Raw genomic sequence first — 23,400 nt, forward strand, 5'->3', positions numbered from 1 at the left:
TTCCCAGCACCATTCTATTCTATAAACTATGTTACCTAAATTTACTCCAAAAAGAAAAAAAAAAGGTTACCTAGTTACCTCTTCTTTTGTCTGTTTGTTTACCTTATCCTTGAACACTAGTGGACCAGTTTCATTCATCCTGAGGTACGGATCATATGATGTTATATAAACTTTCAAAACCCAGAATTGCCAAAAGTTAAAAAAAAAATAAAAAAAATCATCCATCTCTTTCTCTCTCTCTCCACCCTCCCCCTTATCTCAGGTGTGTATTTACTTTATCAATAAATTTCTTACACTAGTTTTTATCAGTTTAGAAGCTTTATTTATTTGCAAATGCAAATTTAAACCAGATAAAAAAATTTTTCACCGGGTTCTATTTTTCATCAATAATGCTTCATATGTATTTAACCATCAATATGCCATTATTTATTTTAAGTTAAATTATTAATTATAATTACTAAAATATATAATTAATCTAAAAAATATTATATCCATGAGAATCTAGTCATGTAGAAGATCCATAAATTCAAGAATCGGAAAGGCAAATCGTATGCAGCAATTATTTTTTAATTACTGAAGCAATTCTATATTTTATTCTTTTTACTTTTAGTAATTACTAAAATTATTAAGTCTACTTAATGTCTTAATCTTAAATTCTTAATATGCCAACTAATATCTTAAAAATTACTAATGCAATTCGAGTCATTTTTGTAAATAACATTTTTATTTATGCAAATAATAAATCTATTGCTATTTATTATTAGTTAATAATTTACAAAAATGAAATCTTTATTTAAAAATATATCATATCTATGAGAATGGTATAATTGTTTTGATTTTTTTTTTAGTTTTGTTTATGTAAGTTACTAAAAATTAAAAAAAATCTAATGGATTTATGGACTTGATTGATGTTTCGTAGATCCATCTTATATTTCTTTCTTACGATCAAAACCATTAAAACACAAAAATAAATTATCTATTTTATTTTTAATTATCCCATTTTTTTGGAAAAAAATTAGTAGATCTACTACAAGTAAAAACATTATGAATCTAACAAGAAATCAATTATTTAACAGAGTGAACCAGACCCCATCCAAATATTGAGAAAGGCTGAAAGTTACTGCAGTTACAAAGAATCGGGACTCAAACTCCTCAATCCATCAGATCCTCAATCAAAAAAGGGTTTAGAACAAGTTTTATCCTCAGAATTTTCGATCATTCTTGTTGATGGCTCATGGAACCCATTCACACAAACTGCATCTACTGATTTGTATATGTTCACTCACAGGTCTCATCTTATCCTTGCAGAAGAACCATGTTTGGTAAGATCCCCAGCAACAGCTGAGCTCTGAGCAGTGATTAGAAGACTACGAAAGTTTTTTTGAATGGGTGTAAAGACAGGTTTTTTGTTTTCAGATGATAAAGCAGTGTTAGCGAAGTTCAAAGGGACAAGCAACCGGATACAGTGGGACCAGCAAGCTCTCTACGACCATATTTTGGAACTTCTATCTCTTTTTGATAATATAAAAATCATGTATATAAGCAGGGATGTTATTTTGCCAACCCGTGAAATGGCAAGGAGAGCTAGGCATACGAACTCTTTTGTAAATAGCTATGCCAGCTTGGTACACCTCACCAATCTTTTTGAGAAACCATGTAAAGGGATCCAAATGTTCCCTTAACTTTCTGTTAAATGAATTCCAATTTTTTCTTGCAAAAAAAAAAAAAAAAGAAACAAGAAATCAGCATACCCTTGCATATTGCACAGTTTAATGTTCTTTTTTTTCGGAAAAAATTGTAGATCTATTACAAGTAAAAACATGATGAATCTAACAAGCAATCAACATAACCTTGCATATTGCACAGCTAAAATATGTAGATCTTCTAAAGTTTAGGGGGGGGGGGGGGTATTCTCTATTGTGAATTGTTTTTCTTGTTGTGAGTTGCAAAAATGAATCAAAACCATCTGATTTGAAAACAGCTCAATTGTCAAAAACATAGAAAACATATTCTTGGTTGTATGTGTATTTTTGTTTCCATTTGAAGAACTTGTTTTTTATCTGGTGATTCATATCATATTTCATAAATCACATAATATCTGTACTCCAAAATTTGTTTGTTTTATAGATCACTATTTTGATGGTTTCAATAAAATGGATTGTTTCAGAAACAAAATTAAATTGTTTTTACCTCTGGAAAAAAAACATGGTTCAAGAATGCTTTTTTTTTTTTAAATTTTCCTGATCTAACACTATTAAAAGGAAGAAAACAAAACACATTGAAATCCCCTCCCCCTAAAATCTTTTTCCTCTTCTTGCATCTAAAACTTTCTGAGAAGATTTTTATTTGTAGATCTTAATGAGCTTTCTTCCTTTTTAATGCAGAATTTCAAGTTTTCTCTAAAACTATGTTTGGTTTGAAGGAAAAGGTAGGGAAACCTATACAAGATTTGTAAAGGTTTCCCTACCTTTCCCTAATTTTTCCTTCAAACCAAACGCAGCCTAAGGAATTCTCCCATAAGGGCAAAGATTTTCTAAGGTGAAGATAATGGGCCAAAAAAGTGGAAAACAGTAATATGAAAACCCATTTTGCCGTGTGGCAACTAGTATCTTTTTGTTTTGATGTGTATTGATTGGAGATGGACCTATAATGTGCGATACAACATGATATTGGCAATATGGTTTGACAATTGACACAGGTGAAATAATTCCAAAACATACATATTCCAACCATGCAGCCTGTATTAGATGCGTTATGTCAAATAATTTAAACCTTACCCGAGTTAATAATCATCTTTGAAACGACAAAAAAAATGTTAATGACCATCTAATGAGTCAAATAATCTTCCAAGGAACTCGCCAAAGGGTAAAAAAGGCCTCTTAAAACTTAAAAGTAAGAGAGCGGAGTGGAGTCCACTAATAACTAATTAGAGTCGGGTGGAATCCACTGAAAAGTGAAAACCCAGAGACCCCACCAAGTATTGGGTTCACATGAATCACATTTGACAACGTTGAACTGAGGAATAAAAAAGGACTTGCATCGTTTTAGATGTCTTAATGAAATCATGAGTTCACAACTTCACATATTTGAGGTTAAAAGTGACAAAGATTTTGTCTTTATTTGAAAAAGACTTTCCACAAATAATCCTTCATCTTTCTACCTCTATATTTTCTTCTTTTTTTCCCCAAGATAGTTCATCCATGTCCTTGTTAGAATGCTAAAGAATTTTCCAATAAGCCTCTTTTACATTGTGAAATCTATGAGAAGGTGAGGCGAGAAGAATGAACACTGCAAATAGAACATTAACATCCTGATGTTATTGATAGTTGCATAAGCATATTTACACTTTACAATACCCTTGTGGGTCAAAGGAAGCTACAAGAGAGATGTTTTTCATATAATTAATTTTACAAAGTGACCGGAGAGAGATCCGGAGGCAAGCCCAAATCAACAATATGTTGAAGGGAAGTTCACATGTCCATCCGAACACAAATGGTTAGAACAAACCTGCTTGCACAAACTACCTTTAATTCGTATGTACATTGGATGGTTGTACCAGGTTGACCTGATAATGCTCTGTTTAGGAGCATGATCTTATTAACCCCAAATTATAAAGAAACTTCTCTGATCTAGATCGAAAGAGATTACCAAGAGAGAACCTTCCGCTTTCTTGTGGTGGAGAATTTGTGTAGATGTTATCCTTCACCCTGAGAACTGTCTGGCCAATCTCACTTCGCACAGACTCAATTGTTTCACTCTTCACTGGATTCCCTGATGAATCTGTCACATAGAACGAGTTCACAGCCTGGGACCCCCTGGTTGTTACTTCAGCCCGAGTGACTGAAAGCCCATTCTCTCTGAAGATGCGGGTTACATCAGATAGGAGCCCAATCCGGTCTTCAATACAGAGCTCAAGTCTTATTCCCTGGATTATGCATGCAATAGAAGAACTTCAGTCTCAGTATTTACTTGTATTAAAAAGAAAATGTAGACACAAATCAATCTTATCAAATTCATACTTCTGTACTTCGCCTCTGAACAGCAGCCTCCAAGCAATGCACTAATCGTTGCCTTTCTGCTTCAGACCTAATGGGGTATCCATCCTTGTGTCTGATGTAATATTCCTATTAGTCAAGAACAATGAAGAAATGTGGGACAATAGAGTTAACACGAATATGAAAAGAATGTTGCAACGGAGATCCTCATTAATTACATGTTTAGCAACAATAAATGTTTCACATGAAATCCAACAAATGCCATCTCAGCAACTGATATATACCTGATAAGCCTCTAGTCCTTCTGTACCAACGGTTCCATGGAAAACAACATACTGCATGTCTGTTAATGTGCACACAATATCAAAGAGAAGCTTGGGCCGGTCACGGCACCTCAAATTCACTACAGTGTACCCCTTATCTGCACAGTTCTCAACTGTCACACATGGTTTGCTTCGATCAATTGCGGGACTGTTGCCCATATCTTCTCTATCATAATCACGATCAGCATACATCATTTGATGCAGCCTCCTTTCAGTATGAGTGGTGCCCACAGAAACAGCAGTGTTGGCAGTGCGCATATCTCTATCCCCTTTAAGCACATAAAGGAGGAGTTGTTTGATCCTTGCAAGCCTGTCAGGATCATCAATTGGTGATCCAGTAGCTTCATCTGTGATGTACACAACTGATGCCATCCTTGAATTATGGGTCCAAACTTCAGCAGCTACTACATTGCATTTGAGGTCTGTAAGAACGGCAAAGATCTCTGAAAGTAATCCTGGACGGTCTCTTCCAGTCAATTCAATTGTTGTATGCTCTGCAGCAGCCTGTACACCAACTGATCTTCTCAGGGACCGAAGGCTTTGTGCTCTTGATCCAAGTGACTGCAATATATTTTAAAGTTAATCATCTGAACACATACACCCACACAATATCCCTGAGACATTCTACAAAAACAAGTGAACAAAAGCTAAGCATTCTCTGTGTGTGTTTGGGGTGGGGTTTGAGGAAAAATTCCTTCTAGTTTGCAATTAGAAAAACCTAATATAAGCATCTTTTCACTTCATCAGTAAGTAATTGTTTTTGGTAAACGGGAAGGGAAGAAAGGAAGATGTTCATTGTGATGTTATGAAAGAGGATATGGTCTTAGACAGAGTGAACGAGCAGGTCAGGATATTTGTGATGAATTAAGTTCAATTATGTTTTTTTTTTCAACCATAACTAAAGAATTGTTTAGAGTTCGAAGATCTACACTCATGGCTAATCCTGGGATCAGCCTTACAGACTCCTTGCTGATCTTGCAGCCACAGGAAGCATTGCAAAATGGAGTACTGTCTTAAACAAGGCTCAACTAAAATTAGGGCAATTCATGGCTCTTGCAAGGGATCAGAATCAGAAAAATCCTACTTCTATAAATCATTTTTTTTAATCAAGTAGTTACTGTTAACGGAATCTTCTAAGAAAACAAACAAAGAACAATAAACAGTTCTACTATTACATTGGGATGTCCTAGTAAGATGACTTGGGACCAGAGTAACACAGAAGAGTTGTTTTACGGATCTACCTGTTGAATGCGGTCGATGACTTTCTCATCAAATAGCTTATTCCCATCTTGATCAACAACATGGAATACTACATGAAACAAATGAGGCAGGAAAATTAGATAAAAAGAGTAGATTAACTACAGGAAAAGAAGGAAACCCAATAAACAGATAACACAAAAGAAAGAAGAAGACAACCAACGACTTACCATCCATAAACCATTCACCATCCGAAGAAATGTAAGCTCTGATAATTGTAAGATTCATATCGGTCAGAACCTGAACGACCTCTAAAAGGCTTCCGTGCTTGTTAGCGCTATCAACCTGTAAAATTTCCAGAAATTTTGAACAAGAAGAAAAAAAAAAAAAGAAAAGAAGTTGGAAAAGAGTTTCCTTTTCGATTGTTGTAAGAAAAAATTGACAACCCGGAAATTAAATCGCCCAAAAACATCTGAACAACAAGTCTCTACAAGGCGTACCTTAATCAACGTTGCTTTCCTGCTTGTAGTGTTGTCAACAGTAACCCTGCAAATCCGGCATCAAGCGCGGAGGAAGAACAATAATAACATCATCAAACCATTCAAAAATCTCAGTTTTCCAACTAAAAACAGAGAAATTGCCATAGAAAGAGAAACCCCGGCACAGATCATCAAAGAAGATGAAGAAATTATTACAACATAACTGGAGACCCGAATTGGAAGCAGAGAGACAAAGCATACCTGGGAGGATTCATTCGAATGAGGAGCTTTTCGAATTCATCGTCAACGTCGACAGAAGAAGTCCAAGAATCCATTGAAGCAGAAGAAGTCGAACAGCAAACGGAACTATGGATTGATAGACGGATTTGGTGTCGCTCTTCTTGTGTTTTATTTTTTCAGGCTTTCAGTGGGTGGTGGTGGTGTGCTGTGACCGCGGCTAAAGCAGACTCCTGAGTCGGACGAAGAAGAGTTTTGGAGGGACATTAAAGAAATAGAGGGAGCGCATGGGCTTTTTCCGGCCTTGATGCTGCCACGTGGGCCCCACAACACGTCTATACCTCCCTCCTGGCTCCTCCCCTCCTCCCTTCAGCCTCAGGTCTCCTCGGTTATTTTCCTTCCTTGCATTTGTGAGTTGGGTCTCTTTTTTTTTTATTAGGGTTTGTGGTTGATGAGGCGGCTTCATTTCATGTTTTGATAGGATTAGGGTTTTCTTGGGGTCAGAATCACCCATACCCACACCAGTGCTCTCAACTCACCTGGTTGGCCACCTGGCTCCTCCTTTAATCTTTACTTATCATCTAGTGGTCCAGGTCACTCGGTCGTCTGTTGTGGTTGCCTATTTGGTAAAGACTAAACTAAAGACTTAATTAAAGAGGTATGGATGGAATATGGATTCACCCCCCCTCCCTCTCTCCAAATCTAGTAGGATACCAACAAAGTTAAGAGGAGAATCTGTCGTGCTTTGTCGACTACTACCAGCTGGGTCTCGAGTCTTGATTCATGAACCTCAGATATCTCCCACTTTGGGATTTTGATTAGGCTCCGCCTAGTTGTGGAATGTCTCCTCCGTCCTCGGTCCTCCACACTCCCCCACTTCATGTGATGGAATTAATTATACATAGTCCATGAGGATGGGGTTATTAATATTCTTATTCTGACCCTGGCCCTGGGTAGGGTACCTAAAGAAAGTTGAGTTTGTAACATCAGGTTGTAAATATTAAATGGGGCTTTATCAATTGTCATTGTTTTGTGAGTGGTCATATCTCATCTCATCTCATCTCATCGTGCAGCGTCCATTTCAGGTCTAATCGTAGAGGTTCTTCATACGAGACGAGGAACCACCTCCAACCGGCCAACCGTATGGCAGGAGAGGGACCTCAACCACCCTGCTCTGTTGCTGTTGAGATACTTGATTGGACTTGTAATTTGGAAGCCCAACAGGATTTCTGATTTAACCCTTTGCCTTCATACTTAGTGGTCACAATTTGTTGATGCCTGATGGAACTCACGACACGACTCAAGTAAGCTTTGACTCTTGTCAGATCGAACCCTTTGGCCTTGGGGCTTGGGGCTTGGGGCGTGAGCGCGACTAGTGAGTAGATGACCGGACCCATCTATTTCATATTCAAGTAATGTGTTGGAATCTAAAAATGGATATGATATCACCCCGCCCCAAGACTATGTTAATGTAAGTGCACTATGAAGAATTCCGCTCAAAAAGTGGTGGATGTCCCATTTTTATTTGAAATCACATCATCATCTTCAAATAATATTTTTTTTTGAAGATGATGGGAATACGGAATACCTCCCTCTTTCTTCTTCCATTTAATTTGTTTTGTTTGAATCTGATCAGCAATCAATTAACAACATTCCAATTCCATCCATGGCAATCGGTATGGTATTTTTGTTTCCAATGGGGAAATGGAGGAAAGAGATTCTTGGACCCCCAACTCATGAGTCATGCCCCAAAAGTCAACTTCATTTTCGATCATCAACACCATTCCTTCATTATTTACATGCTCCAAAAGACAACCAAAAGTCAGGACTCTGCCCAGTTTCTTTCCTTCCTCTTAAATATCTCTTTATTATTATGTTAGTCAAATTAATACATAACCTTAGGCTATGTTTGGTTTGAAAGAAAAGGTAAGGAAAGGAAGGGAAAGACTAGGAAATCTATAAAGGTTTGTAAAGGTTTTTCTGCCTTTTCCTTCCTTTCCATGCATTTTCTTTCAAATCAAACATAACCTTAGACTTTAGCACCATTTTTATTGATTATTTACTCTTTTTTTTTTTTTGCGGGCCGGGATTAAGTAACAATAGCCAATTGCCAAAGCGAAACAGTAAAAGGAAAGAGAAGAAGAAACAGAAATGTAATTAGAAACAAACCACATTCTGATCAAAGGGGTAATAGTGGTAACACCCCCTACGTGCTCTGTATAGGAGAGGAATCAGGAAAGGTCTTCTTTGAGTCTCTTGACTCTTGCCGTCTTGCCCTTGCCAAAGGAAAAAAAAAAAAAAAGAGCCCATCTTGGCATTTCGTTGGATTGGACTCATTGACCCCACTATGAACCCTCAGGCCCATCAACCACCATTTAATTTGATTCTTATTTATTGGATTTAACAAAATTTCAATAACAATAACCATGGCTATTTTACTAATTGACGCACGTGATTAATGATGCCTATGATGAACAAAAAGGCTAGAGCTAGAGATCAGCGGCCTGGGATAACAAGATACGTGGCAAACCGCTCCCGAGTCAATAATTCGTGGGACAACATGTCAGCTGGAACTATACCACGTCATATGCTTCTTGCCGCAAGTATCCTATTACTAAGTTCCATTTCATGGTCATCGATGCTGACACCCAATTTCCAGTTTAATAGTGTGAGTGGAAAAATTTTCACAGTAAAAAAAATTAAAGGTAATATAGAAACCTAAAACTAAAGAGCCAAAAAATCATAACTAAAATTTTAGATGTTGAAAATAAATTTCTATGCCCTTAAAAATGACAGAAAGGGGAAGCATTTCATGGGTCAACGCACCAACAAGCCAGACCGGTCCAATCCAGGGGATGAACAGCCTAGTTTCACTTTTTTATTCAATTAATTAGTTGGGCGAAGAAAACCCAACAAAAGTTCAAAAACAGTTGATACATAGCTACTAAATTTAAACCAATTTGCGAAGGAAATGATCTGATTATACTTTTTTGTTTTTGGTTGAATTAATTATCACGCTGTGTGTGTGTTTGTGTAAGGTGGGTGGGGAGTTGAAAGAGGAACGAACCTTCTTTCCTTTAACCTAACTAAACAAAGTGAAAACCTTAAATTATCTTTTTAGAGTCAATCCCCTCTCTCTCATGCAAATAAATGTATATCTACGTATAGAGCTGAAAAGACTGTTATTAATTGTTGCGAATTAACTTTATAATGCAAAAGCTTATTTTGCAGTGGCTTTACGTCAATTCCATTTATATATACGGATAAACAACCATCGCAATATACCTTCCAATGCACCGAGTATAACTAAAATAGTTATATAAAAAATAAAGGTTATGTTAACTAAAATAGTATTAAACTAAGCGGCCTTGAAAGCAGAATTGGGAAGATTTTTCAATTTAAGATCATTAGAAATCTAGGGGAATTATTATTATATGATAATTTTTTTTAACATCATTGTTTTATTTATCATTCTAAATTCTAAAAATAAGGAGAGAAGAGCCACTGGAACGCTGATGCAGCAATTTTCCTAGGTTCCCTTCCCCTTTTTTCTTTTCTTTTATTATATTACAATTTTTTAACTTCAGTGATTATCAAACACCTCCCAAAGAGAAAGAGGACCAATTGTGAGAACAAGTTGTAAAACTTTTGAAGTGAATGTCGACATCAGAATCGCTGTCGTCACCCCACATCCATCCCGGTATTTGGGGGTCACCAAAGTAACACCAAATCCTTTCACAGTTTCACTCTATCCTCCTTTAGCTAGAAATTTCCATCAATCTTCATGAAAGTATCTATTTTACATAAAGTGGATATTTGCCTTATCGATTCTTTAGTTATAAATTTCCATTTAACTTCGTGAAAATGTCTATATTCTATGTAAAGCATATAATTGCCTTCGTTGTGGTACAAGTTATAAAAGTTTACATCTTATGTGATTAATATTTGTGTTTGTGGATAGGGGTGTTTATGGTTCGGTTCGATGTAGTTTGGAGAAGATCTCAGACCAAATCAGTAAATTATGGTTTGAAAAATTTTTAAATTGAATAAAACCGTTTTGGTATTGAAACCAAACAAAATCAAACCGTTTTATTACGGTTTGGTGCGGTTTTTAATACGATTTGGGGACTTTGGACTATTCTATGATTCTTTTGGGTTTAACCCAACCCAAATAGCTCTCTTAAAACTTAAAACTTAAAACTTAAAACTTTTATTTATTATTTTATTATAAAATAAAAAGTTCATTATATATTTATAATTTTGGCATTCCATTTAGAATTTTAGATATATTATGTATATAATGTTTATATATCATATATTCATATTATATATATAATTTCGGTTTAGGATTTATAATTTAGTTCGGTTTATAAAATTCAATAAATCAAATCAAAACCGTAAATCGCAATTTAGAAAATTTTCATATCGAATCAAACTATTTAAAGATATAAACCAAACCAAACTATAAATTCGGTTTACTTCGGTTTATTTTTGCGATTTGAACCATATAATGAACACCCTATTTGTGCATAGTACGATTTGAACCATATAATGAACACCCTAAGCTGGATGCAACTTTCTATTTTCAGGCTTTAACTTGAAAGGCCAACAAAGCATACCTGTTGATTTGCATTGGATAATAGGAGGTTATAATTGGTCAACTTAAACTCGTTTCATTTGTAATGGATTCATATTGATCAGATTTGATTGAACCAAATACCCTTACAAGATGTTATTCGCATAAACATGAAACAAGGTTCAAAGTATTGATATTGGGCGTATTGGCCAGTATCGGCCCTTTTTTTTTAACTTCCACTTTATTTTATTTTATTTTGGTTCGGAGGGGCTGGTTTAAGTCCCAGCTACCCTCTGAACCAGGCCCTGACCTGATACAATCCCTGTAGGGGCGTATCGGGAAAGGCCCGATATGATACATATCGGCCAATATGGGCTGATACGTAACAATTTTTTGAACCTTGACATGAACATATTGTGAGGTGGATGAGAGGAGAAAATCCAAATTCTCCTATATCAAATAGTTCCACATACTATCATTTGGCTTTTCAAAATGTATGTACCATGTTGCACAATACAACTTTTATTTTTTGAGGTTGCATTTTTTTTTTGTTCTAGAAAACAATTTGGTGAATAGTCCGATAATCAACTTTAAGGGGCTGTTTATTTGAATAAACGCTTGTACTTTTTTATTTGGTGTTGTTTGACAGTTAGGTGTCATTAGACGCCATAGATGTTGAGAGAAAAATTAAAAATGGTGTTTCCCAGCAATTAGCTCTCACTCAAATTAAGAAAAATATTTTAATAAAATGCAACAAAACCAAACACCATCTAATCTACATGTGTCCCTGTCATTATGTGTTTGTTTTATTTTTGTGTATGTGTACTAGAAAACACTTGCTTTGTATCACTTTGCCACAGAATTGGTAATAATTAACTGAGGAAAATTATCCTAGTGGGTCGTGCTTCCCTCCCCTAGGATAATTTGGGGGTTGGCATGACCCACGGTCCAAATCCGTATGGGCTTGTGCCATGCCGTGGGTCTAGGCTGGGCGGGGCTATGGGTTGGGCCTTAGGCCTGAGCCGAACCAGGCTAGAAAGGTCCATATTGTTTATTTTTTTGTTGTTCTTTTTGACATTTTGATTTTTTTTTAATTTTTTTGCCAAGTAAAACTAAAATACTTAACTTTCCTTTGGAAACAAATTGAAAAAAATAAAAAATCTAACAAAGAAATGAAAAAAATACTTACCAAAATACAAAATGGACAACAAATTAGAAAAAATAACAATTTTATTTCATTTAAAGTATAAAAAATTACAAATTGAAAATAAAAAATTACATTGTTGAAAAAATAACCAATAATTTAAATAAAATTGAAAAAAATACTCCATCTCCTTGACTTTAATCATATGCTTCATAATGTGTAGTAGTGTCATGCCCTCATTTGTCTTGTAATTTATTTTCAACATCCAATAAATCTTTAAAGTAGATGTCTTTTTCTTGTTTATAATGGAAGAGCAAATGTCTGCCCAAGTGTCCAATATCACTCTTACCATTGAAGATAAAGTCAATCCTATATTTTTGACAAACGACTCTTTTTTCCTTTCCCTTAACTTCCTCTATTTTACATACTTTCCAAATCGAGCTAGTGAACTTATTGTTGGGATTGGTTTCAGGAGGAGGATTCGACCATTTTTAATTATAAAAAATAAAAATTAATTTAATTGCAGTTACTCGAATGACTAGATTACCGGTTTAGAATCTCAACTTGATCTTACTGGTTGAAGCCTCAAAGCCTCCTTAATTGCTAAGTGTATGACAGTATGGAATGAGAGGCTAAGAGAGTATGAGAATTGAAAAGAGAATTGTTGAATTGGTGTGATGAGAATGGTGGAGGATTGGGCTATTTATAAGAATTGAAAATAATTCAATTGTCCAAAATACCCTAAAACTAGCCACTTTTAGTTGTTAGGAGGGGTATTTTGGTTATTGTAAAGTTATTTATCACTTTACCCAAATGCCCCAAAATCACAAACTAGTTGTTATATAGGATATATTTGTTAGAGGGGCCTTATTGTCTTTTTCTTCCCCCAAAGCCAAAATACATAAATACCCCTGTATAGCTATTTATAGACTTATAGTTATTGATTGAGGGGGTATTTCTATAACCCCCCCCCCTAAAAAAGTTGAAACTAGCTATTTGGGGAGTCCCTCAAGGGCCCCAATGGCTAATTTTCTTGAATGGACTACACCCTTAGCCCGTTATGGGCCCATGGGCCATGCCATGCCACGTGTTGGGTCGTGCTAACACGTGGGCCGTGGGTGTTACGACCCGATTTACACCTCTACCATTACTTTCACTTCATAACCAAAATTCAAAGTATTTAATGTAGGAGTTAAATACGTGATTGAATGCAAGTTAACCATTTAATGAGTTTTTTTGGATGCAACATTTAACGAGAATTACACATTTAAGTGAATATATATAGGCGATTTGATAGGGAGGAGCAAACTAGGGCTACAAGTCAGGCCGGATTAGGTCGGATTGAGGCCAACCCTAACCCTAACCCTAACTAAATTCCTTCAACCCTAACCCAACCCAATCCAACCCGAAGCCAGGTTTGGGTTGGGATGGGCTTAGGTTGGGCCCAACCCAATCTTCTTCTCATCCCTTATAATCTCGTAGAACTTCTTAATCACATATCTTAACTCTACTTTCACTACATATATTAATCCTATGTTTTATTAGTATTTGTTTGTTGCTGTTTTTATTAGTTCTTTAAGTACAAAATTCAGAAAATAGGTGTTTGAAATGATTAAATTTATTATGGGTTATAACTTATAATAAATCTTTTATGGGCAACAAGCTATGGGTGGCAAACAAATGAGAGGAGATAAAGAATAAAATATTCAAAAAACATAAAATATGTTATTAAGATTTTAGTATTTTCAATTAGGATTAAGTGAAGTGATTATCTTAAAAGAAATAAATGATAGTATGTGGTGGGGGCTATGCAACTATCATGCATCTAAACAAACCAATGTATGATATATCATATATAATATATTTATATATGATATGTTCTATAGAGTCGGGTTTGGGTTGCTTGAGGGGTCAACCCTAATCCAACCCGAAGTAAAGTTGAGTTCATAAATTTCAACCCTAACCCTAACCCTAACCCAAGCATCAACCCGACCCAACCCAACCCAATCCGATTTTTTCGAGTTGGGTTCAGGCCAACCTGGCCCAAGTTGCAGCCTTAGAACTAACGATTTGACAAGAATCAAATAGGTGAATAAAGGGCCAATTCGCTTTTTGGTAAGTTATTTACCCAAGTAAATGCAATTACCTGGGTAAGTGTATTTACCCATGTTCTTTTATTTCCCAAGTAAATAAGGCAATGACCATTTTAGCCATAAAATTCTACTATTAAAAGGGGCATTTTTGTCCCATTTAGGTGTTGACAACTTTCCCCCCAAGTGGAAAAGTTATTACCCACATAAGAGATGGGTATCATCACTTACCTTACCCATGAAAATAAGGTTTCCCTAGTCTCCACATAAATCTGAAAAAAGAACATAGGATTCTTGGTCAATAAAAATCAAAATCCTATTAGCCAACTTTTTTCCTCTCAAAATTCGAGAAAAAGAACGCTCTCAAATAAATTCAGGTTATTTATTAATAGGAATTAATAATAGAAAAGTGCGCAATTAATAGGAGTTAAATAAGTGAATAAGGTGAATTTATAGTATAGTGTAGTGTCCAAGGAATATTATTCTGGGTTAGAATTTGGAAATGGAACATTATGATTTGGCCCATCACGTTTTCATTGATGAACCATGTCCGATCATATGTGCATTCACTCAGGGTCGGAGCCAGAGAGCAGTGTAAGCTTTGTACAGTCTACCCACCGCCTGACCAAATGAATAATCTCTGCCTCTGCCCTTTTGCACTCAACTCCATGATACTTTTTTTAGATTTGTTTCCATTTACTTCCGTATAGTAGTACTTCGTTTCAATTTTCTCAGACTCAGAGGCAACTAAACGACAACATAATTCTCATCTCCTCCCCTTTTCTTTTTCTCTGTCGTGCATTTCAATGAAGTGAGTGCGAAAACAGAAAATTGACTGGTCTTTCCAAGACCCAACCCGACCCAACACGTATCGGGGGTTGGCCCATGGGCCAGCCAGCTTAAGGCTGCTGAGCTTCAAACAAATGTTAATACAAAATTACAAATAATCCTTTCATTACTTGTCTTGATTAAAGAACATGGGCTAATTTTACATTTAAACATAGATGTGAAACTGGGGCAGGAGTAGGACTATGGTCGGCCCAGAACTTATTGGAGCTAAACTTGTAAAGTACGGCTCTGTTTGGACAACCACAATATGTACGGTGCGGGCAAAGGAATAGATATCCTTTTCTCTCTCTCTCTCTTTTTTTTTAATATTCTCTCAAAGCATGAATCATTATTGTTCAGATTAATTTGGCAAATTGTGAATGATTAAGGTAGAACGGAAAAAATTAGAATATACTTTATAACCAATATGTACTAATCATTCGTTTAAGGTCCACCCAAGCAAGAAGCATCCCTGCAAAATTCAATGTAGTACCAAAGTACTAACTATATCACACTTCCAACCAATACAATACAATACACGTCTATTTATTTCTCCTGAAACGAAAGATGGGGGAAGAAAAAGAACAAGGAAAAAACTGAAAGAATGAAATAAGGAAAAACAGTGATAGGCTTTATAAAAAACTTTAGGGGCTATAGGCCCCATATAAGATGATCCCATTCCATTTGTGTAAAGCAAGCTTTGCTTCCCCAATAAAACATACAATGAAAATACCAACACAGATGCAGTCCAGAGGCCTTCTGTAGGGGTGTATGTCAGACCCGGTTAGGTTGGGTTGAGGTCAACCCTAGTCCAATCCCTGGTTTTGAACCCTCAATTCTAATCCTAAGTCCCTAACCCAACCTGACCTAGTCAATCCAAATCCTAATCCAACCTAAAAATTAAATCCCTCAACCCTAACCCAACCCAAAGTTTGGGTTAGGTGGCCTAACCCGGCCTTTTTCCCATCCTCTTAAAATCTCTTAAGTCTTAACCCGGCCCAAGTTGTACCCCTAGCCTTCTGGTCATTTCAAGGATTAAAGATTAGTGACATAGTACTATTAGCTTTGACCAATTACTTGTTATCCTGCAGGGGATGTGCATTCTTGTTGGCTTTTACTCTCTCTCTCTCTCTCTCTTCATTTCTTTTACTGGTGAAACCTCTCCTTTGGCCACGAACTCTGATCTCCCAAAATTGGTGATAGAATTTAAATTTTTTTTCCCTTATATGGACCATCATGATTCTTGAGTTGGGTGCCAACTGCCAAGCTTTAAACGCAGTGATAGCATGTATGTTAACAGCATGAAACCACCATTTCACGGTAACTTTTGACTTGTTGCTTTGGTTGGATTTCCCTTGTGTCATTATCGGTCTAAAGATGGAATGAATATGAGGGAAGAATGGAGCGAGCGAGCGAGATAAAGAGAAGTCAATGATAAGGTAACCCCCGTAAGAATCTTTCATTCCCATCAACATAAACCCAAAGCCAAGGGAAGGAAAAAGCAGGACAACGACTTGCCGAAAGTAGGAGCATATACAGCAGCAGATAGAAATGGTGCACAAAATAAGTCAGAAAAGAATGAGAACTGTTTAATTTTTCTTCTGGAGATACAAAAGATCGGAGAGCGATAGCGTATAGAACCAGATCATTCTTTGCTATTTGCTGCCGTTTCTGAATTTTTCTAATGCGCCCAGGTCCGTGTCCACTCTGCGTTTTTCTCAAGACCCCAGATAGCTGCTGGGAACCAGCGTTAACTGCCCATGCAAAACAGTCGTTTTATCATGTGATTCTTCATTGCTTTTTCTGTAGTTCTCAAGCCTCCATTTGATTGCACATTAAACGAAGGAAAAATAAACAATTTCCTAAAAATTACTTTTCTACAACACTCATATTCAGGTCTGTTTTCCAAGTTAAGTAAAATTCCCTAAAAAAGTAGGGAACATGACTTGTTTTCTCGTTGGATGTCATTATCCAATAAATTCATTTGATCATTAATCTCCTTTGTATTAAGTAGTAAGTAACAAAAACCAAACACGGCCTAAAAGAATTAACAACTCATTGGAGTAATTTGTATTACAAAACAAACACAGATCGTTGGACGCAAACCGGCTGATTTGGTTGCAGCTTGAGAAGCGGCCAATATGAGCACCTCACTCTACTTCAATTCTAAGTTCATGCCTAGCAAAACTCAGAACAATTCTTCTTTCCCAGACGGGCATCAAGACTGTTTGATAAAGTCACCGAACAAGGTTTACACCATAAGTTTGATGTTCAAATATTTATCATATCAGTGCATTCGCTGCAACGACTTATGTGCTTTGAATTGGATACTTAAAAAGGTTCATAGTAAATTTTGGACCTAATCATTCACATAATATCTCAATGCATTAACCTAGGATAATAGGAGTTTCAAAATATTGTTTGGTAACTTCTTTCAGTACTTGAGCCTTACTCCTATAACTTTGTTGAAAACTCAAATAGATTTCTTTAACCAGGCATGATGAGCCCAACCCACTGTTGACTAAATGAATTTCAACTTCTAATGTAGGACTTAAAGAAGCAGTAGCTTGCCTCCATGGATGTACATTTGAACTATGGTACATATTTACATAATCTAAAATATGGCAGATTATTTCAAGCATCAGGCTTTTCATCATAACTGTTATTGATGCTTGTGTCATCCAGCACAATATAGTATTACCATCCAACTAATATGATTTAATTGAAATTGGGAATGTGAAAATGTCAAATTAGAGCCAACTAGAGCTTGCAATAGAAACAATAAGAAGGAAAAGAGGGACTCCATCGCTATCAATCAAGTTCTTCTAGGGAAGTAATCTATAATGAGTGGATAGAATCAATCATTAATTCACAGGAAGATAAAGGGTTCTGATGTTTCTAGTACCTCTAGACAAACATTATGTCCATATCTTCTAGGCCAGTAGGCCTCTCATTCTCCTGTGATTTCTTTTGGCCCTTCTATATACAGAGTCCTCATCCAGCTGCAAGGTGTTAACTGTATAGATCTCGCTTAAAATTGATTCAAGTCAGTTAATTTAGTGTACCAATATTTTTTCTGTGGAAAGCAGCCTTTGTGGTGATCACTTGAAAACTGCATCACCTTTTCAACATTGATACATATGCTATTCCATATTCAAGAAGGCCTTGGTCTGATGGTAAAATCTGGATGAGAATGCATGTTGAAGTCTGAAATGCCATTTAATGCAAAATATGCTGGAGGTTAGGTCAGTATCCAGTCCACCCTTCCCAGGACCCTGGATAGATAGAACCAGCATTGGGTAATGGCCTTTTTAGATTGCATTATTTTATCCTCATCCCCTCAAGCTCTTTTATGTCTCAACATTTCAGTTGTCTTTCAAAAGTTTTCTTTTACTTCCTCCTCCAACTCTGTTACACTTAATGATCTTTCTTTCTCAATTTTCTGATCAAGAAACATTAATTCTAAGATGCCCGAGCCTCAGAAATCCTTCTTTTACTTATTTATTTGGAGATGGGTATGGGCAGGGAGGGGTTGAAGGATATGGGCGGAGATTGCTAGAAGACTTCCTCGATTTTTTATGATCTAGTGGGATGATTGCTCACCTCAGGACCTATATAGGTATTCTTCCAAATTCAACCACCATGTATCTTCCAATTGTCCTTAATTATCTAATATGGATTGCCATCCAGGATTTCAAACAAATGCTCAAAGGTTGAAGGGTTTTTGTGAAACAGTGCCCATAGGTTCTCCAATTTGTGGGGATATCGTGGCACACAAGCACGAACATTTTTTTAATATCTCACTGGAACACAACTGAGTTTTCTAGCACCAAATATGGATGAGTTTCTCTCTTTTATTGTTTTCCTTTCATGTACCCTTCTTGTTATTTGCAAGATGTTTGTGCTGTAATTGGGCCACTGATGTTTACAAGAAACAAATTCAATATATTCACAACTCCAGGGAATTATGGAGATAGACCACACTTCCTCTTTTCTAAATGGTGTGTACTCATCACAGCAAAGATCACTGACTGTATGACAGTAGCATTTTTCCCATTGAACCACTGAGATGACAAAGCTGGGCAACTAACCTAATTCATAAAAGCCAGGTATATTCACACTTTAATAAGTTGCCTACTTTCCATTGCTCTACCACACTAAATATTTTGATATGCAGAAAAATGGTTTCTATGAGGGTCCTGGATCAAGTAATGTGTTATGCATGTATCTTTGTAGGTGGGTGTAAGTTTACTAGTATTGTTGTTTAATGGGCTTCCCTATACAACCCAGGAATCTTCAAAACGGCAAAGTAGTTTGGAGCTCTAAAGGAGTCCTCCTATTCCTTTCTCCATCATAGGTTCATGAAAAAGATTCAGCTTAAAAAAACATTGCCGTGTTCTATAGAAGGCTATTAACAAAATTCTAATCTAAAATGGGAACAGGGATGACGTAGACAGAAGGATAGCACATGATCAATCCAAAGGGTTTCCTATCTGATGAACAGTCTGGATTGTCCAAAAATTACTCCACGTTGCTAAAAATAGGGTGGTTATATAGGGAAGCTCCCTACTTAACCTGAAAGGGAACCTTATAAGGTCATTACCCAATGTTGATCCTGACCATCCAAGGTCTTGGGAGGGGTGGATTTGATAAAAACATAACCTTTGGCATATTTTATACACGATGACTGCTCTTAGATTTGAGTCATTTGACCCCATGTCTTTATGCTTGTCAATCCAAGATCTTACCATTTCACCAAACAGTGGGCCCTATAAAATCGGTCTTGTCAGTCCAGAGAGTAGGCTTTTTCTGTTTATTTTCTACCTTTTTGGGAGCATAATTGACTCTACTGTCAGACTGAGTACTTCAAATGCAGTGATATTTAGTACTTGCTTCAGGAAGACACACTGTAAATTTGTTTAAGTGCAGTCACAAGATGATTGATCCTTGGGGTTAATAAGTTATCTAAGGAATCCTACTATGAAAACACACATAGAGAAGTTCAGATCTTTCTTACAATGAAATATTGAATTATATAAACTTTAATAGTAATGAAAAGTATTGCTTAAATATTTCTGAAATTTCTCAGACCAAAGGATACTCTGGGGGGTGAAAGCTCAGCCTCAGCTTTGTGAGTAACTGAGGGGAAAAAAAACTCATCAAGGGGAGAAGAAAGTAATGCTACTCAATTCAACAGAGTGGTAACTTTAGTATATGTGTGAATCAAATGATATAGAACTAAGGTTTCCTACTGAAGTACAAACAATATCAGGAAGTAAGCCTCCGCAAGTTTTATTATTTTATTTTACTTTTTTATTAGACAAAAATTTCTTACCCTGACAAGGAAAAACATAAAAACACTAAAAGATATCTACAAAGTGATGTAAAATCCCTGAATTATGGAACCGAAATATCTGTTATATGACACCTCTAATCATCTAAATTGGGAAAGAAATTTACCTTTTGATGAGAAATTGATCCACATTTTGTAGTCATAGGTCATATGAGTCTAGAGAACATATAAAATCACAAATATGATTCAAGACAACGTTGTGCGTGAGAACTAGAGAATGAGCTATATACAGACATGCAGATCGAATGCCAAATAGTGTGCATCAGCAGCAATATTTCATGAGTAATCTGCCCCTTCCGTTCAACAACAACAACAAAAAAAAAAAAAAAAAAAAAAAAAATCTAAGGAAATCAAGTACCTTGCCAGCTCCAACAGAAAATCGAATAAAGTATGATTATAAAACTCAGTTTATTTTCACAAACAAGCTGATTACCACTCTTTCTAGGCCTAACAAAAACAAATAATCAAAGATCGCTTACACATTATCAACACACCTTGAAATAACCAAGAAATTAAGTTCAATCCCAAGCTATTCAGTTCTGCATAGTTCCATCTGCACATCCTGAACCAGAAGTGACACCATTATAACTATCAGCTCAGCTCAGAGAGAGAGAGGGAGAGAGGGAGAGAGAGAGACCTGTATTTGGAGAAATGGATGAAGCTTTGGAGAGAAAGAAGGGCAGACACAATACCCAATACTCAAAATCCAGTCCCTATGACCCAATTCCATAAAAAGACTGAATTCAAAAATCACTCTTCCCCCGGCTTTTGCAAATATACAGAAAAGAAACCAGTAGAGAAAAGACTCAGCTTCTCGGATGTGCTATTTCTCCCACTTCCTCAAAACCTCGAAACTCTTCCAACTCTCCAACTTCCCTAGTGTCCTGACCCTTGAGAATCATCTTTGGCAGGCGGTTGTTGCTGTTGCTGTTGTTGTTGCTGCTGTTGCTGCTGCTGTGACTGTTGTTGATGCATAGGGCCACCGCTTCGAGCCTGTCCCATCTGCTGGTAAAACTGGTTCAAAGCCTGCGGATTCAAAACCCCAATATGACCATCTTGCGAAAGCCCAAGCTCTAAACCCGGAAGATGCTGGTTGTTCCCACCCATAATTGAGCTAAAAGCAACTGGACCTAGATTGGAGCCTGGCAATTCAAAACCGTGGAACCCAATTCTAGTCAAGTAATTTGAACTTTCGGTGCCCAAATTCGATGTTGAAGGAGCTGAAGCAGGAACAAACCCCGGCCCAAAACCACCGACAGAGGGCCATAGGCCTGTGGCCACATGGGATCTGCCCAAATTACTCCCCATCACACTCCAATTGGTCCTACTGCCGGACCCGACACCGGGTCCCAACTCGTCGATCTTCGAATGCAAGCCGGCCGAAACAGAGCTTCCCTGTTGTGAGACAGAGCCCCCTGCAGCAGCAAGCGCAGAGGCTGGGATGGTTCCGGTGCCCGTGGCAGCGATAATCGATGGCTCAGCTTGCTGTAAAAGCCACTGTATAGTCTCCCCATCAGATTTGTGCCCCAATTCTCTTGTCAACTGGAAAATCCTAGCAGCACAGAGAGCAGGCATCCTTATTCTTCTCCCCCTCCCATCCACCTTTGTGTGCCTATCTTTGTTGGAGCTCCTCTTAGGCGCTAACTGCTTCTTCCCCTCGTCTTTCTCTGCAATCACAATCTGGAAATCCTTGATTTCTGCAGGCTTGTTATCTCCCATATCTGGTTGTGGGAGACTCAAGAACTTGGGCACCTCTTGAGGCTGCTTGGAGCCCTTGGGATCCATGACAACAAGGGAAAAAGGGCCTCTTTGATTGAAGAAGGTGACCTGAAAAGGCCTAGACTTTCATGGGTTTTCACTGTTTTTGGCAAGGAATGAGCTCCTGCTTGTTTAAAAGACAAAAAGAAGGGAAAATTTACAAACTGAAATCCCAAGATACCCACCCCTTTCAAAATTTACCTCTGTTTAAAACTCTCTTTCTCTCTCTCTTCCGCCGGTTCCTTCTCTATTATATATAGCTTTTGCAATTTATTTATTTTTAACTGTAGTGGGTTTTGACTACCTTGATTCGATAGCCTCTTTTAACGGCAAAATTTACCACATCAGAGCCTTGGACATTCCATGGATTACCCCCCCCCCCCTCATTATTTCTCTCTGCATGCTATTATTGCAACAGCAATTTATGCATCTCTTGTAAGGAACTCAAATGCCCACGTGGCATATATGTGAAGGTACACCTGGCACCCATGAATGTAGTAGTGGGGTTGCTTGTGTACTACTCCAACTCCAGGCCCCATCCTTCTAAAAAAAAGGAAGAAAAAACATTCAAAGAATAATGGAATCGACAGCAATGGAGTGGGGGCGGGGGCATTTGAATTTCTTCTATGCATTCAGCTGCTCTCTAGTCTTCACTTTCTTATGCAGGATCTCTGAAGAGAAGAATTCATGACAGTTTCTGAGCCATGTGGAATCCAATTTCATTTATTCTTTAGATGGCCATGCTTTAAGTTGTAACACACTTCTCGGCTTTCATGGATGCATATTGGACTCGTGCTCTCTTTTCATTTTAAAAACGAAAATAACAAAATAAAGTGGGTATCAAGATATGGAAAGAGAGAAATAATGCAGTAACCCCAAGCTTTTGATTGGGTGTTTGTTTCTTCGGAGTTCAGAGTAGGGAAATTAAATATATACTTATCAAAATACTTATTAATCAACCCTAAGTTTCAGTGGATATATACCAGTAATAACTTCAAGAAAATGACAGGAAACCCCTCGAATTCTTCTCATGACAAAGATGCCTCTTTTTTTTTTTGGCACTCATGCTGCAGTTCAGCATTAATTGATTTGCGTTGATTTTCCATGCTTACTTTCTTTTCCCTTTCCTAGACGAAGATGTGCTCACTCTTCGTTTCTTTAGGGTGCCCTAGTTTTAAGCAAGTCATAATAGACTTAACTGATGGGAATTCTGAAGTCTCTGAACAAAGATGGATATGTGTATGGTTTTGCCGGAGCGACGAGTGGGAATTCTTTACGTGTATCTTAGCCATCCCTCTACCACGTGGCAAATTAGAAAAAAAGGTTCCTCAAGAGCCCGTTTGATGCTGGTTTGGTTGTTGGTATGAAGTGGCAAAGACCCACAGACGAGGCTGATAATAAACACACGGTTACCTTATCC

General features: G+C 37.0%; 2 protein-coding genes across 2 annotated transcripts; both read right to left on the minus strand.

Moving 5' to 3' along the window:
* Positions 1-3,295: 3,295 nt before the first annotated feature.
* Positions 3,296-6,635, minus strand: LOC104592829 (ACT domain-containing protein ACR4-like). The gene is made up of 7 exons (XM_010252334.3): positions 6,256-6,635; positions 6,016-6,061; positions 5,746-5,860; positions 5,560-5,627; positions 4,280-4,879; positions 4,020-4,124; positions 3,296-3,925 (listed from the first exon to the last, which is right to left on the minus strand). Exons 1-7 carry the CDS (start codon positions 6,327-6,329, stop codon positions 3,581-3,583), a joined length of 1,353 nt encoding a protein of 450 aa, XP_010250636.1. The 5' UTR covers positions 6,330-6,635; the 3' UTR covers positions 3,296-3,580.
* A 13,946-nt stretch (positions 6,636-20,581) lies between these two features.
* LOC104592830 (transcription factor TCP20) lies at positions 20,582-22,205 on the minus strand. The gene is made up of 2 exons (XM_010252336.2): positions 20,860-22,205; positions 20,582-20,784 (listed from the first exon to the last, which is right to left on the minus strand). Exon 1 carries the CDS (start codon positions 22,005-22,007, stop codon positions 21,099-21,101), a length of 909 nt encoding a protein of 302 aa, XP_010250638.1. The 5' UTR covers positions 22,008-22,205; the 3' UTR covers positions 20,582-20,784; positions 20,860-21,098.
* Between the last annotated feature and the right edge of the window lie 1,195 nt (positions 22,206-23,400).

The sequence above is a fragment of the Nelumbo nucifera genome, chromosome 3 (genome assembly GCF_055504915.1).
Source record: "Nelumbo nucifera cultivar China Antique chromosome 3, China Antique-T2T, whole genome shotgun sequence".
NCBI lineage: Eukaryota > Viridiplantae > Streptophyta > Magnoliopsida > Proteales > Nelumbonaceae > Nelumbo > Nelumbo nucifera.